Source organism: Zingiber officinale, chromosome 4B (assembly GCF_018446385.1).
Source record: "Zingiber officinale cultivar Zhangliang chromosome 4B, Zo_v1.1, whole genome shotgun sequence".
Classification (NCBI taxonomy): domain Eukaryota; kingdom Viridiplantae; phylum Streptophyta; class Magnoliopsida; order Zingiberales; family Zingiberaceae; genus Zingiber; species Zingiber officinale.
Window position 1 is genome coordinate 85,020,736 of NC_055993.1, and position 17,589 is coordinate 85,038,324.

General features: G+C 44.2%; 1 protein-coding gene across 1 annotated transcript; it reads right to left on the bottom strand.

Annotated features, from left to right (window-relative positions):
- Window positions 1-13,228: 13,228 nt before the first annotated feature.
- On the bottom strand, window positions 13,229-15,398 carry LOC121975370. The gene is made up of 2 exons (XM_042526979.1): window positions 14,166-15,398; window positions 13,229-14,073 (listed from the first exon to the last, which is right to left on the bottom strand). Exons 1-2 carry the CDS (start codon window positions 15,335-15,337, stop codon window positions 13,416-13,418), a joined length of 1,830 nt encoding a protein of 609 aa, XP_042382913.1. The 5' UTR covers window positions 15,338-15,398; the 3' UTR covers window positions 13,229-13,415.
- Between the last annotated feature and the right edge of the window lie 2,191 nt (window positions 15,399-17,589).

Sequence of the window (17,589 nt, forward strand, 5' to 3'; positions counted from 1 at the left end):
TGATGTCGGATCGGGCCTTTTATATCTCGGTCGGGCGGACCACTCGCCCGCCCGACCAGTGATAGGGGGCATTGATCACCTTGACTTTGACTCTTCCCAGAGCGTTGTTAGTCATTACTATGATTGAGTGCGCCAGGAAGTACGGGTGGAGCCTCCGTGTTGCGAGTACCCGTGCATAGGCCAACTTTTCGAAATCGGTGTAGGGGGGTTCAGCATCTTTCAATATATGACTCAGAAAATATACAGGTTATTGATCCTGGTTGTTCAGCCTGACCAAGGCCGATCCAACGGTATGTTCGTTGGATGACAGATATATCCAAAGCGGCTCACCTGCGACTGGCTTGGCTAACATGGGTAGCGAGCTCAGATATGCCTTCAGCTCCTCCAGCGCTTGGTCACATTCGGCGTCCCATTGGAATTTTGTGGCTTGACGCAGAATCTTAAAAAATGGCAAGCTCTGATCGAATGATTTGGATATGAATCGGGATAATGTCATAATCCGACCGGTCAGCCTCTGAGCTTCCTTCAAATTCCGATGCGGAGGCATGTTCTATAAAGCGTGGACCTTGCTAGGGTTGGCTTTGATGCCCCGCTTGGTGACGATGTATACTAGGAAGCGACCACTTTTTGCGCTGGACAGACACTTGCTCGGGTTCAACTTTATCCCATAGGCTCTCAACGTCCGGTAAGTTTCGTTGATATCTACGCACAGGTTAGCCGCTCGGAGGGATTTGATGAGTATGTCATCGACGTATACCTCCATATTTCCATCGATCTGTTGTCGGAACACCTTATTCATTAGCCTTTGGTAGGTGGCTCTAGCGTTCTTCAGTCCGAACGGCATGACGTTGTAGCAGTATGTTCCGTCGGTCGTGATGAAGCTGACCTTCTCATAGTCCTCTCTCGCAACCTACCGTCGAGTCCACCAGTTGATCTATCCTAGGCAGCGGATATAAATCCTTCGGGCATGCCTTGTTTAAGTCACGGAAGTCGATGCAAACCTGCCATTTGTTGCCTGGCTTGGAAACTAGCACCACATTGGCGAGCCAGCTCGGGAATTGGACTTCTCTGGTGTAGCCGACCTCCAACAGCTTTTCTATTTCCGCCCGGATGATCACATTTTGTTCGGCGCTGAAATCCCTTTTCCTTTACTTGACCGGCTAAGCATCCGGTCTGACATGCAACTCGTCCTGGGCCACGCTCGGGGAGATGCCAGGCAGTTCATGTGTCAACCATGCGAACACGTCATGATTTATCTTGAGGCAGAGGATCAATTCCGCCTTCTGCTTCTCCTCCAGGTCGACAGCCACGAAAGTCGTGGCTTTCAACCGGCTTGGGTGGATATGTACCTCTTCCTTTTCTTCATATATCTGTTAGTTAGAGCCCTAGAGTCAATTATTTGATGATTGTTGTATGGACTCGTTGTATCATATTCTTGTATATAAATAAAGGCATTTGTTTTGGTTATTATACTTACTTGTATTAGTGCCAAATAACTAAGTATAATAGCATCTCTGAGTAGAAAGTTCTTACCTATATCAATCGATTGGCTGAATCGATAGTGAGATGATATAGGGAACACTACTCTTAATCATTCCTAGTCAAGTATTAACATTCAGGGACAATGTTAATGCGACGAGACTAGCATGTAGGTCAACTCGATGACTTGATCTCACAAGTCATAGATATAGAGATATCAAATTTACACATGGGTATGCATTGGAGAATGTATACTGAATGACCCGCCATGAGAAAGTATCATGGATTGTTATATGAGTGTCATATATTTTCTCATGTGGCTATTAGTATGACTATTAGTCCTTGGACCTAAAATCATCATGGTTCCCTACATAAGGAGTTACGTACTTTGGCTTCGTCAAACGTCACCCGTAACTGGGTGGACTATAAAGGCGATTACTGGGTATGTAACAAATTATGCGAAGGGATGTGAGTGATGTAGATGAGATCTATCCCTCCTATATGACGGGAGTGACATCGATATTTTTGATAGAGTGAGACCACTAAGTGCATGGTCATGCCCAAATGAGTCAATATGAGATATTGAGCTCATTTGATTGAGTGAGTCTACTTGGAGTTCAAGATTTAGATTGATTAGAAGATGACACGGTCTATGCCTCATATTGATCAATCTAGATGTCTAGGATAGAAGGACAATGTCATATATTGTGAGGAGTCACAATTAGTAGTCACAAGGTAATGTTGGATCTCAACATTCTTGTAACTTGGGTAGTAATGATGTGTTGTTAGATACCGCTCATTACTTATGATTCTAAATGGGTTCAGGAGCATTGCCAACGTTACAAGAACCTATAGGATCACACACAAAGGGCAATTAGATGGAGATTAGGTTCATGTGATGAATCAAATTGGATTAAGAGTAATCCAAATTGAGCTAATTGAGTTGAACTCAATTTGGTTCATGTGTTAAGTGAGTCTAATTTGGACTTAGACTCATTTAATTAATTTAATTCAATGAATAGAGATTCATTAAATTAAAATTGACTTGAACCAATGGTTAGATTTGATCAATCATGGGAGAGAAGTGGTCAAGTTTGACTTGACTTGAGAGGAAGATGAAGAGTCAAGTTTGACTTGACCATTTGCCACCTCATTGGTGAGTTGGGATTAAGTGGGTCAATAATGATGTGCCACATCATCAAGGCTAGCACATGTGTGTGCCACCTCATGAGGGAGACCAAGAGTTGTGACTCTTGGTATCCCATGGAGGTTTAAAAGCCTTCTTTTCAATGTGGCCGGCCACTTTTGTGGAGTTACAAGCTTGAATTGATTCCTCAAGCTCTTCTCTTCTCTCCCTCTCCTCCCTTGGCCGAACCCTAAAAGGGTGCTAGCACACCTTTTGTTTGGTCTCTCCATCTCTTGCTTGTGTGGATACACATAGAGGAGTATCTACTTTGATACTCTCGAGATCCAGCGAACTTTGGACGAGCGGGATTACGCGAAGGGCTTCGCATCAAGGGTAACCTCTTTTCTTTTGTATATCTAGTGTAGATCTAGGTTAGAAAACTCATACTCGAAGTTTTATGAAATTTTAATCTTCGCACGGATCCGTGGCATGGGACTTTCGGGGTTTTCGCAACGCAAAAAGCGGTTTTTGTGGCCCGAAAAACCCAAGAATAGTATCAGAGCCACGTGCGAAGTGAGTATGAGTTTTAATTTATATGTTTATGAAAATTACAGATCTGTAACTTTCTGTGAATTTATGATTTTTGGTATTTTTATGGGTATTTTTCTCGTAGAAGCGAAGCACAAGTGTTTAGACACTTGTAGGCTTCGACTACCGAGAAAATATTTATGATACGGCAAGGTTTCGCCCCAAATCGTTTTGGGACAGTGGACTAAGGTGTTGTAGGATCGCTTAGGAACACTCGCGATGGTTATATCGCGGGTAGGGGTGCTGCCCCTGACCCCGCAAGGGGATTCGTTCCGCGATTGCGCCCGAAAATTGTAAAAATTGTAAGAAAAATTACAGAAATTTATAGAAATTACATAATTTAGAATTATGTATTATTTTGTGATGGTCATGGCCCAAAAGACCCAATTAGATTGGAAATTTGTGTTGTAATTCATATTATGGCCTGCGTGCCATTTTCTGTGATGTGCGTGTTGTATATGATACACGACCTGCGCGTCGTGCCTTTCCTATTTTTATATTCCTGTTGTAAATAGTTTAGACTCGAATGTAACTCGAGTTTCACCTTTGTAATGTACAAATTGGAGCGGTGGAAGATCCACTCGAGACGGAGTTACGAGGAGGGCGCGAGCAACACAAGGTGATCAATGAAGGAGCTTGAGAAGCTGTTGACCTTAGGTTGACCATTCGATCTTCTCATTGGCTTGAGAAGATCGTAGTAGGGCCATGACTAATCACAAAATATTTAATTAATTGCTTGTGTGTGTGTATATCTGATGCATGCTAGAATAATAATTAATTAGCGCCTTGACGATTAGATTAGATCTAAATCGCGAACATGATGCGCCCTCACGATTAGATTAGATCTAAATCGAGTATATGATACGCATCGTCGATTAGATTAGATCTCAATCGCGTCAACTCGAAATGCCTACCATGCCGTGATACCCATCACTACCTCGATCGCATGTTGTTGTTGAATCTACCAAAGCAAAGCAACGCATACTATCTTGGTAGGGTGCGGAGGGACAATCTTGGTCCCGCCTATCAACGCATGGGTGAGTACAACTCAATTAGATTGAGTAACTAGTTAACTCAATTGGATCGAGTTTAACTATAGGCATTTTCCAATGGTTGGTATATAGGTCAAAATCACGTTTATATTAACTCTTGGGCGTATTAGCCAAAGCTAACTCGAGTTTTAATATAAATGCGGATCTTGATCCTATAAACAAGAGTTGCATAGAGATATAATTGGTAATTAGTTACCTACCGATCATACTAAGTCTTGGGCGATTTAGCCAAAGCTAACTCAAGGCGTAGTATGATGTGGATCTTGTCCCACATGAATTATAGAATTCAGTAGGAGCATCATTTAATTAAAATGCCTAATTAAATGATTAATAGAATATGATATTTATTTATTTTTCTGCATTTTTCTATTGTAGATAACTATGACGTCAAATACGAACTCTTTCTCCCTACGTTCCGTCCTTGAGAAGGACAAGCTCAACAGAGCAAATTTCCTGGACTGGTACAGGAAGCTGAGAATCGTTCTCACACAAGAACGTAAACTGTACGTTCTGGAGCAGCTCATTCCGGAGGCACCTCCTACCACTGCCATGCGAGCTGACTGTGATGCTTACAAAAAGCATCAAGATGACGCATTAGATGTGTCATGTCTTATGCTCGTGACCATGAACTCTGAGCTTCAGAAGCAACACGAGTTGATGGGCGCTTATGATATGGTTGAACATCTTCGTCAACTATATCAAGGACAAGCGAGGCACGAGAGATTCGAGATCTCTAAGGCACTGTTTCAGTGCAAGATGCAAGATGGGACTCCCGTAGGCTCATATATACTCAAAATGATTGGGTACATAGAAAACCTACAGAGGTTGAGATTCCCACTTGGCCAAGAGCTGGCCACTGAACTGATCTTGCAATCCTTGTCAGATAGCTATAGTCAATTCATTCTAAATTATAACATGAACGAAATTGACAAGCCACTGCCTGAGCTGCTTAGCATGTTAAGAACTGCTGAGCTCAACCTTAAGAAGGTTAAGCCCAACTCCATTTTGATGGTGCAAAAGGGCAAAGGCAAGGGCAAGTCTAAAGGTAAGGGAAAGTTCCAAGCCAAGGGCAAAGACAAGGCACTGAAACCCAAAGGAGGGGTCGTCAAGGATGCTACCTGCTTCCACTGCGGTCAGACCGGGCACTGGAAGAGGAACTGCAAAGTGTACCTGGAAGATCTTAAGAAGAAGAGAAGTGAGACTTCCACTTCAGGTATCTATGTTATAGAAGTCAATCTATATATTTATTTATCATGGGTATTAGATACCGGATGTGCTTCTCACATTTGTACTAATGTGCAGGCGCTGAGAAATAGCAGGGCATTGACGAAGGGTGAGGTGGACCTACGCGTAGGCAATGGAGCACGGGTTGCTGCTGTTGTTGTAGGAACTTATCATCTATCTCTGCCTTCTGGGCTTGTATTAGAATTAGATGAATGTTGTTATGTGCCTGCTTTAACTAAGAACATAATTTCAGTTTCTTGTTTGGACAAGAAAGGTTTTTCATTTATAATAAAGAACAAATGTTGTTCAGTTTATTTAAATGATGTGTTCTATTGTAGTGCACCTCTGATGAACAGACTCTATATTTTAGACCTTGAGAACCCTATCTATAACATAAGTACCAAGAGGTTCAAGTCAAATGACATGAACCAAACCTATCTTTGGCACTATCGCTTAGGTCATATAAATGACAAACGCTTATCCCAGCTCCATAAAGATGGTTTACTGGACTCATTTGATTTTGAATCATATGAGACATGCGAGTCATGCCTTCTAGGAAAGATGACCAAGACTCCCTTTAGTGGACACAGTGAGAGAGCGACTGACTTGTTAGGTCTTATACATAGTGATGTATGTGGCCCTTTCAATGTCACTGCTAGAGGTGGTTATAGATACTTCATTACATTTACTGACGACTTCAGTAGATATGGTTATGTGTACCTGATGACACATAAGTCAGAATCCTTTGAAAAGTTCAAAGAATTCAAGAATGAAGTACAAAACCAGCTTGGCAAAAGTATTAAGATACTTCGATCAGATCAAGGTGGTGAATACCTTAGCCATGAGTTTCGTGACTATCTAGCTAAGTGTGGGATTCTATCTCAACTCACTCCTCCTGGAACACCACAGTGGAATGGTGTATCCGAAAGGAGAAATCATACCTTATTAGATATGGTACGATCTATGATGAGTCACACAGATCTTCCTATATATCTTTGGGGCTATGCTCTAGACACAGCAGCCTTCATTCTCAACCGAGTTCCATCTAAGGCTGTAATAAAGACACCATATAGGATATGGACTAGGAGAGATGTCCAGGTGTCTTTTATGAGGATTTGGGGTTGTGAGACTTATGTTAGACGTCAAGTCTCGAACAAATTGGGACTCAAATCCAACAAGTGCTATTTCATTGGATATCCTAAGGAAATGAAGGAATATTACTTCTACATTCCCAGTCAACACAAGATAGTTGTGGCTAAGACTGGGGTATTTCTAGAAAGGGACTTTGTTTCTAGAAAAACTAGTGGGAGTACGTTCGATCTTGAAGAAGTTCAAGATATGGACAATAGCACTGAAGCATCGATGGAAGTTGAACTGGAACCACAAAGTGTTATGGATGATGTTGTTCCACAAGGAGTTGAGGAACCACAACCAGTTCAAGTAGACCTACCTCTTCGCAGATCTGATAGGGTACGTCGTCAGCCTGAGAGATATTCATTTCTTTTGTCTGATCATGATGACGTTGTGCTCATTGAGAATGAGCCTACCTCCTATCAGGAAGCTGTGATGAGACCAGATTCCGAGAAATGGCTAGAGGCCATGAGATCCGAGATGGAATCCATGTACACTAACCAAGTATGGACTTTGGTTGATCCACCTGAAGAGGTCAAACTCATTGAGTGTAAGTGGGTCTTTAAGATAAAGACTGACATGGATGGACTTATTTATAAGGGTCGCTTGGTAGCTAAAGGTTTCAAGCAAATTCATAGTATTGACTATGAAGAAACATTTTCTCCAGTAGCGATGTTTAAGTCCATTCGGATCATGCTTGCTATTGCAGCGTACCACGATTATGAGATCTGGCAGATGGATGTAAAAATCGCGTTTCTAAATGGAAACCTGCTCGAGGATGTGTACATGACACAACCTGAGGGTTTTGTAGATCCACAGCATACTGGTAGAGTATGCAAGCTGCATAGGTCCATTTATAGACTAAAACAAGCTTCTCAGAGCTGGAATCTTTGATTCAATGATGCAATCAAACAGTTTGGTTTCATCAAGAATGAAGATGAACCTTGTGTCTACAAGAAGATTATAGGGAACACAGTTGTCTTCCTTATATTGTATGTGGATGACATACTACTCATTGGGAAAGACATCCCTTTGCTGTAGTCTGTCAAGACTTGGCTAGGGACTTGTTTCTCAATGAAGGACTTAAGTGAAGCATCCCGCATTTAGGCATACAGATCTATAGAGATAGATCTAAGAGATTGCTTGGCCTAAGTCAGAGTACATACATTGACAAGGTACTCCTACGATTTTCCATACAGAACTCCAAGAAGGGATTTCAGCCGATGTCACATGGCGTGAGTCTTTCGAAGACTCAAGGTCCCTCTTCGAGAGAGGAGAGAGACTGCATGGATCAGATCCCTTATGCCTCAGCCATAAGATCTATCATATACGCCATGCTATGTACTCGTCCTGATGTCTCGTATGCTTTGAGCATGACGAGATGATACCAGTCAGATCTAGGTGACAATCACTAGATAGCAGTAAAGAATATTCTTAAGTACTTGAGAAGGACTAAAGAATATTTCTTGATATATGGAGGCGATGATGAGCTAGCTGTAAAGGGTTACAGTGATGTCAGCTTCCAAACTGATCAGGATGATTATCGATTGCAGTCAGGGTTCGTGTTTTGCATAAATGGTGGTGCTGTGAGCTGGAAGAGTTCGAAGCATGACACAGTCGCTGATTCTACAACAGAGGCCGAGTATATTGCTGCATCAGAAGCAGCAAAGGAGACAGTTTGGATCCGTAAGTTCATCACCAAACTTGGGGTGGTTCCTAGCATCGCTGCCCCTATTGAGCTCTATTGTGACAACAATGGAGCAATTGCGCAGGCTAAGAAACCTCGCTCACAACAGCGGACCAAACACATATTACGGCGCTTCCATCTCATTCGAGAGATTATCGAGAGAGGAGATATGAAGATTTGCAGAGTACCCACAGAGGCTAACATCGCAGATCCCTTGATCAAGGCTTTGGTACAGAGAAAGCATGATGGTCACACTAGGTCATTAGGCCTTAGAGCCTACACTGATTGCCACTAGTGCTAGTGGGAGATTGTTAGTTAGAGCCCTAGAGCCAATTAGTTGATGATTGTTGTATGGACTCGTTGTATCATATTCTTGTATATAAATAAAGGTATTTGTTTTGGTTATTATACTTACTTGTATTGGTGCCAAATAACTAAGTATAATAGCGTCCCTAAGTAGAAGGTTCTTACCTATATTAATCGATTGGTTGAATCGATAGTGAGATGATATAGGGAACACTACTCTTAATCATTCCTAGTCAAGTATTAACATTCAGGGACAATGTTAATGCGACGAGACTAGCATGTAGGTCAACTCGATGACTTGATCTCATAAGTCATGAATATGGAGATATCAAGTTGACACATGGGTATGCATTGGAGAATGTATACTGAATAATCCGCCATGAGAAAGTATCATGGATTGTTATATGAGTGTCATATATTTTCTCATGTGGCTATTAGTATGACTATTAGTCCTTGGACCTAAAATCATCATGGTTCCCTACATAAGGAGTTACGTACTTTGGCTTCGTCAAACGTCACCCGTAACTGGGTGGACTATAAAGGCGATTACTGGGTATGTAACAAATTATGCAGAGAGATGTGAGTGATGTAGATGAGATCTATCCCTCCTATATGACGGGAGTGACATCGATATTCTTGATAGAGTGAGACCACTAAGTGCATGGTCATGCCCAAATGAGTCAATATGAGATATTGAGTTCATTTGATTGAGTGAGTCTACTTGGAGTTCAAGATTTAGATTGTTTAGAGGATGACACAGTCTATGCCTCATATTGATCAATCTAAATGTCTAGGATAGAAGGACAATGTCATATATTGTGAGGAGTCACAATTAGTAGTCACAAGGTAATGTTGGATCTCAACATTCTTGTAACTTGGGTAGTAATGATGTGTTGCTAGATACCGCTCATTACTTATGATTCTAAATGGGTTCAGGAGCATTGCCAACATTACAAGAACCTATAGGGTCACACACAAAGGGCAATTAGATGGAGATTAGGTTCATTTGATGAACCTAAAGGATTAGGTTCATGTGATGAATCAAATTGAGCTAATTGAGTTGGACTCAATTTAGTTAATGTGTTAAGTGAGTCTAATTTGGACTTAGACTCATTTAATTAATTTAATTCAATGAATAGAGATTCATTAAATTAAAATTGACTTGAACCAATGGTTAGATTTGATCAACCATGTGAGAGAAGTGGTCAAGTTTGACTTGACTTGAGAGGAAGATGAAGGGTCAAGTTTGACTTAACCATTTGCCACCTCATTGGTGAGTTGTCATTAAGTGGCCCAATAATGATGTGCCACATCATCAAGGCTAGCACATGGGACCTCATGTGTGTCCCATGGAGGTTTAAAAGCCTTCTTTTCAATGTGGTCGGCCACTTTTGTGGAGTTACAAGCTTGAATTGATTTTTCATTCAAGTTATCTTCTTCCTCAAGCTCTTCTCTTCTCTCCCTCTCCTCCCGTGGTTGAACCCTAAAAGGGTGCTAGCACACCTTTTGTTTGGTCTCTCCATCTCTTGCTTGTGTGGATACACATAGAGGAGTATCTACTTTGATACTCTCGAGATCCGGCGAACCTTGGACGAGCGGGATTACGCGAAGGGCTTCGCATCAAGGGTAACCTCTTTTCTTTTGTAGATCTAGTGTAGATTTAGGTTAGAAAACTCATACTTGAAGTTTTACGAAATTTTAATCTTCGCACGGATCCGTGGAATGGGACTTTCGGGGTTTTCGCAACGCAAAAAGTGGTTTTTACGGCCCGAAAAATCCAACAATATCAAGGTGGGAGGTTTCTCGATAACAGCGTTTTCCTCTAGCCGTGGAGCCTTCCGCGCTGCTTTGGCCTCGGCCTTAACCATCTCCACGTAACATCGCCGAGCGGCTAGTTGATCACCCTTGACCTCGCCCACCTGGTCATGTACTATGAACTTTATCTTCTGATAGTAAGTGGACATTGCCGCACGGAATTCGTTGAGGGTCGGTCGGCCCAAAATGATGTTGTAGGCTGATGGTGCGTCCACAACTATGAAGTTGGTGGTCCTGGTCCTCCTCAACGATTCCTCTCCCAGCGAGATGGTCAGTCTTGCATGGCCGATCAACAAGACTTTATTGCCCATGAACCCGTAGAGGGGGGTCGTCATGGGCAGCAGTTCGCCGCGATCGATCTGCAGCTGATCGAACGCCTTCTTAAAAACGATGTTCACCGAACTCCCCGTGTCAACGAAGGCCCGGTGAATGGTGTAATTGGCAATCACCGCTCGGATGATCAAAGCATCATCGTGAGGGATTTCGACCCCCTCTAGATCGCTGGGGCCGAAACTGATCTTAGGCCCTTCAATCTTCTCCTTGCTACATTTGACGGCATGGATCTCCAACTAATGGGCATACGATTTCCTAGCCTGGTTAGAGTCTCCGCCGGTCGAGCCTCCGGCAATCATGCCTATCTCTCCCCGGAAGCATTATTTCTGTTCTCCTCTTCCCGGACGGATGGTCTATTCCATTCGGACGGGATTCTGGAGGGATCGGTTTCCTCCCTCCGCTAATGGTGGTGGCGCTCGGGCTCTCTTCTCTCTTTTCGACGGCGATCTCGTCGATCAGGAGATGGAGAGCGACGATGATACCCCCTGGGGGTCGGTCGGTTGACGATTGGCGTCAGTCTCCAGCAATCCCGTGTGTTGTGCATTGCCGACTGGTGAAACGAACAAAACATAGGCGTCCATACCTTGCCCTTGGACGCCTTGGGTTGACCAAATGCTACGTGCTGCACGGCGTGTGTTATGGTTTCTTGATGCAGTCATGATCCTTCGGCCCTCGGTCCTTTAGACGACATATGGATGCTAGTCGGTCGACGTTCGGTCGGCACTGAATGCTCGATCGACGCCTCCTTTCTTCTAGCCGCCTGGACTTCTTCCACATTGATGTACTCATTAGCCTTTTTCAGCATGTGGTCGAAGTCCCGGTGCGGCTTCTTGATGAGTGATCGGAAGAAGCCCTCTTCGACGAGCCCCTCGGTGAATGCATTCATCATGGTCTCGGATGAGACCGAGGGGATATCCATGGTCACCTGGTTGAAGCGTTGGATGTATGCTCGGAGCGCTTCCTTGGGCCCTTGTTTCAGGGCGAAGAGGCTGACGCTTGTCTTCTGGTAGCGTCGGCTGCTGGTGAAGTGGTGCTGGAAGACGGCTCGGAAGTCTTTGAAACTTCGTATCGAGTCGTCCGGCAGTCTTCTGAACCAGCGCCGTGCCGATCCAGAGAGAGTCGTGAAAAAGACTCTACATTTTACTCCGTTCGTGTACTGGTGTAGCGTAGCCTCATTGTCGACCCGATCCAGATGATCATCTGGGTCGGTCGTCCCATTGTATGTCTCGATCGTCAACAGGGTGTAAAGTCGAGGCAGATAGTCTTGTAAGATCTCCTCTGAGAACTGTCTGTTGATCCATTCGGGGGATGCGGCGCTTCGGGGCGCTTTTCCTTTCCGCGCGTCCTGAACGGACACCTCGTCAGAAGATGATCCCCGCTCCTGATGCGCTTGGGCTATCTGCAAGGGGGTTTGGAACAAATCCCGGTGGAAGGGGATCGGTATAGGCGACGCTTCCCCTAGGGTGTCGGTTGGCCTTCGGTTCTGCCCCCATACGGAGAGTTGCTCCGCTCGGTCTTCTTGCCCTGCTCGCCTATCGGTTGCCGAGGTCACAAGTTGCAATCCAGGCCGATCGGCTATCGCCTGTTGTTGTTGCTGCTCCATCATTTTTGCTGCTCGCACTTACACGAGTATCTCCAACTCTTCTTGTGTGAGCGTCACGGTGGTTAGCCGTCCAGCGTCTTCCATTTCCTTGGCTCGAATTCAGGTGGCGTTCCCACAGACGGCGCCAAATATGATCCTGTCCGAAAGTCAAGGAGGTGGATGCTGGGGACATGACGCTCCGGTTGACCTCTGAAGGAGTTTGCTCCCACCTGCTACACAAGCAGCGTCAGTGTCGAGCCAGGGAAGGGATTCCCGACGATGATCCTCCGACGCTCAAGTCAGTCTCCGACGAAACAAGAAGCAAAGGAAACTGTAGCGTAACTGTAGAGATCGCGAGAAAAGCATACCTCCGACGATGCCTGGACCCCACTTTATATAGGGCTCCTATAGCGTATGTGCATGCTTATTAAAGCAAGCACGCAATCCCAAGTTTTCCCTGAAGAGACATGTCAGTAAAGTATTTCTGACATAGTACCTTAACGGACCGAGCATATCTCTGAAGTGACAGTGGAAACTTCTGTCATACGATCCCCTATTTGACCACGTCGCCCGTCGACGACACTCACTCCCAAAAGAATGTTGAAGGATATCCTGCTGTCTGTTCCTCGTCCGAACGGAATAGCCGCTCGGCTGGGAGTCCCCTGTCCATGTGTCGTTCATTGCTGGGTCGAGCGGGATGACCGCTCGCCGGGAGTTCGTTATCTTGCTGATGAATTCATTACTTGACCGAGTGAGGTAGCCGCTCAGTTGATACTTCCACTGTCTGGTTTGCTTCTTCCTGAATCACCCTACAGCGGCCCAGTCTGGGGCCTCGAGCCATTGCTGTTCTTTCTTTTTGCAGAGTGATCGTCTTCTCGTAAATTCAAAATCTGAACTAGATCACAGAATTTGAGCAGAGACTTCGTGTGCATCGAAATCTCTGAAAGTTTACTGAAAGATAAACGAGTGGCGAAACAACATGAGTTTGTGATCTAAGAGCAAAGACACTTATTCCTATAAGAACAGGCGGAGTAACTAAGAACGCTGAACACTGAATGGAACATGTAATCGCATAACTGGAAGTGGTTAGATTCATGATGCTCTGTTTGCCTTGGCGTCGGTAGGCGCCATTGCAGCACCTGAAACGGCCACAACAGAGCTCGCCGGCTGACCCTGAGGAGCTAACGCCGGGGATGAGGTTGCCTGAGAGTAGTATAGCTGCTGGTGGGAATGATCGACGCCGCCCCCGAATTCATAGCCGTAGTTAAGCATCGTCGCGGGTGGCTGAGAAAGATTATGGGGCTGAAGCACGTGGTACCCGGCGCCGGCGAACGAGTGGGTGGGCACTGCAGGTTTCGCCTGGGTTTGCGTCGAATTTGGATCCGCCAAATTGTACGTCGCGGCCGGCTGAACGGGGTAGAAGTACATGGGAATTTGGGGGTCGTATGGGTGGGGGGTTTGCGGCGATTGCTGTATTGCGTGGGAGGCTGCGATCGGGTAGTAGGATGAAGCGGGGATGACGTTGCCGGCGGCGGGATGGGGCATGTAGTGGGGATTCACCGAAACGTACTGTGGCTGCTGTTGATGGAACTGCGGATGGAGCTGTGGCTGCTGGAATTGCTGCGGTTGCACTTGGGGAAATTGGTAACCGGCGATGCTAGTCGCCGGAAACGGAACGTGGTAGCTGGGATCCGAGGAAACAGGCAGGTCGCGTTTTTGATCAATCGTGGCATCCGAAAACAGCAGCATCCTGGAGACAGAGATCGAGTAGCTTTTTACTCTAAGAACGAACCAAAATTGCAACTTTTGTTCTTATCAGTAACCAAAAGGGGAAAACGATACCTCGATCCGGGAACAGGGATGGGTGCTTCGTTCAGATTTGGCTTCAGGGATTGCTGAGAGAGATTGGGGATGACACCCAGATCATACTTTTCGTCATCGTAGGAGAAATTTCGGATAGGGTTTTCGATAGGGGAGACGGTCGTGGTGGCGACGGAAGATGCGGAGAGGGGAACAGTTGGAGGGGGGCGGAGATAGTGAGGGAACGCTGGCTCCTTACAATCGTCGTGGCCACCGGTGGATGAGGCCGGTGCGGCGGAATGAATCGTGTGGGAAAAATTGTCCTCGAAGCCGGTGCGGATGGGCGGAAGATTGGAGGGAGAAGGAGAGGAAGATGCAGATCCGAAGGAGGAATTAGTATCGAGCATGGCCGTGTCCGGGATGGAGTGAACGTCCTGGGTTTGGCGGGCAAGCTTGCCGGAAGATTCCGGGCGGCGCTGGATGACGAGCGGCTCGGGCCGATCTAATTGACCCCCTCCCGCACTGCCGGATATTAGGGCACCGCTGTGAGAGTGAACGGAGGAGAGGTCCTCGAGGCCAAGGAGGCAATTGACGGAGGCAGAGTCGGAGGACAGGCGGCGAGGGACTCCGTCGATCCCCATCCCGCCCATAGCGCTATTAAGGGCGTCGACGAACCAAAGATCCGATTTGGAATCGTCGAGGAGAGACCCAATCGAAGACGCGGGCGACATCTCCGCCTTGGATGGAAAGAGGAACAACCGGAGGCGGGAGGAGCCGGTGGCCCCGCCCCCAACGCCAGCGGAGGAAGCGGCCACGATTCGCTCGTACTCCTCCGCCATGTTGTCGAGGTCCTCATCCGTAGCGACTGAGATCAGCGAGTCGAGGTCCTCGTTGGGGAGCTGGTACTTGAGGGAGAAGGAACGACCGCCAAGGAGGTTCCGAGAGAGCTTGCCGGAAACGTCAGCGAGAGTAGAGTGGCGATCGACGACCACCATGCGGGTCTCTCCTCCGACGTAGCATAGGGACTTATCGCTCGGCCGGGGGACGATGCGGCCGCCGTAGCTGCACATCAAGCGGAGGCGGGCGCCGGCGGAACTGGCCGGAGGCAACGCGGGTTCCTCCCAGCAGCCTCCGGAGAGGGAGCGTGGGGACGATTCGACATAGTCGGAGTGGCAAAGGCCGGTGGTGGCGGAACCGGCGGCGGCCGTTTCCATAAAGGCAGGGAGGAGAAGTGGAAATGGGTTGGCGGAAGGGGAGAGGTAAGAAGAGTGGGTTCACGTCGTTTCTATTTCTTCGTCCTCATATCTTTTTATCTTTTCCACCCCTAAAATTTAACAATCTATCTTAAACGACCTCTAAAGTTTGATAATGCCAAAAGTACTCCTAATATTTACTAAGTGGCATTAAAATTCCCCTAAAATATCGATTTTACCGTTCTAAATTATCACTTAAATCACTCAAAGACAATTTTACATCAAATTAAACAAAATATTAGGATATTAATGAGGGTAAGGTTTAAGGTTTCAATATTATTTAAAATTTAAAGACATTTTCAAAATTCTAAGAGCATTATGAAAAATGTCCTTATTAACAATTGGTATACTGTAAAGAGGAGGACGAGGTTTCTGAGTCCCGTCCATTTTATGCGGAGAGGTGCAACGCACGTGATGTACGATCGTGCCTGATGGCCCAACGAGAAGCATAAAACATCATCGCACATTTACTACTAGTCGAATGAGTATTATTTTATTTCGAAAATATTCTTATTTTTAATATTATTATAATAATAATTAATTAATTATTACAATTGATTAAATTATTTAATTTTTTATATCAATTATTAATTGTTACGGTATTACAACAACCGGCTTTTACAAAAATTTTAAAATAATTTATCAAATTAAAATAATTTTAATAAAATTAAGATAATTTAAAAAGAATATTTTAATATAATAATATTTATATATTTATTTTTTATTAGAGAAAAAAAATTATATTACAATTAGACACAGGCGTTGCAAATATTTTAAAAGTAAAATATACGATGGGATACTCATTTGATTTAATTTTATGAAATAGGAATATTTTTTAATTTATCATGACTATTGAGAAAATTTTATGGGATCAAAATGGTCATTCAGGGTTAATTGAGTTTATCAGAATGAACTCATACATGTCCTTGAGACTATGGTGTAACGATAGGACATCTAGTTGTCATCCAGACACCCGTGATTCGATCTCCAACTATGACAAATTTATAGAAATGTTTCCTACTAAAAGATGTTGGGTGTCTAAGCTGTCCCACTGTGAGCACTTCCTGATTTACCCCTGATGACTGGTGAAAAAATTTTATGAAATCGGACCGGTCACCCATGGTTAGCTGGGTTTATCAGAACGACCCCATACTTTTTGAAAGAGATAAATTATAGAGAATTTCATCCAATAACAATAGCACATATAATGAGAGGTGAGATAACTAATGAGACATTTCTCATCCGTTAAAAATCGATCCTGAATTTTTTATTACAACACGTCCTTTATATAAATCATTTACGTCCGACTACTTATCTTATGATTTATCTCCCTTTATATAATATAAATCTTAAGAAAACGAACTTAACCATCTTTTATTCTACATCAATCCATAGGGATTAAGTATGTCTCCCGTTTTTATGATTAATCAGATTAGGGAATGTTAAATTTGAATAATCAATTTGATCCTATACAAATTTTCTATAAATTACTAAAATAAAAAAAAAAGTATTTACAATATAAATAATTAAGTATCCTTACCACTGGACCATAATAATCCTGGGGCATATCTCTTGTTCTCAATTTGGGGTTTGGAGAGTGGCATCGTGCATGCCGAGCTAACCCTAGCTCCTTTGTCTCCTTTACATAAATAAATCAGAGAGGGTACGGCAGATAACCTAAACAAGGGGGTGGATCCTGTGCCACCAATGCCATGCTGAGTCACTCACTCGAACGCCCAGTTGTCTGCATTCTCTCGGCCGTTTCTGCGATATAGCCTGTCACTGTTTGGAAGGGGTCCGGGTGATCAGATATGACTAGACACTGTGCGTTCGTATAGCATCTCCAATTACAGTGACTCAGTGCCTTGTCGTTTGCCATGATCTCATCATATGTGTCTTCTGAGTGGTCCATCAATTCATGCGAGGCGAACAAAGAATGAACCAAAACTTTTAAAAGGTTTTGGATCTGCTATTTGATTTCTGTGTAAAAATAAATAAAATAATATAAAAAGTCTCAAATTAAATAAATCATAAAAAGATGTTTTTTAAAAAAGAAATAAAAAAATGACATTAAATATTTTACTTTAAGGATACCCTTATCTTTAATATTATTGTAACAATTAAACTAGGTATTATAATGTATAATATTTTCTTCTCACTACTAATCACCTGATAAAATCAATTATAAATTAATCTCATGATCTATTTTCCTT

What these genes read in the sequence shown, in the direction of transcription:
- LOC121975370 (XM_042526979.1), bottom strand. Translation starts at nt 15,337, where the DNA reads ATGGAAACGGCCGCCGCCGGTTCCGCCACCACCGGCCTTTGCCACTCC. An exon ending in ATCCCTGTTCCCGGATCGAG is followed by an intron (nt 14,074 to 14,165) that starts GTATCGTTTTCC and finishes CTCTGTCTCCAG; the next exon opens with GATGCTGCTGTTTTCGGATG.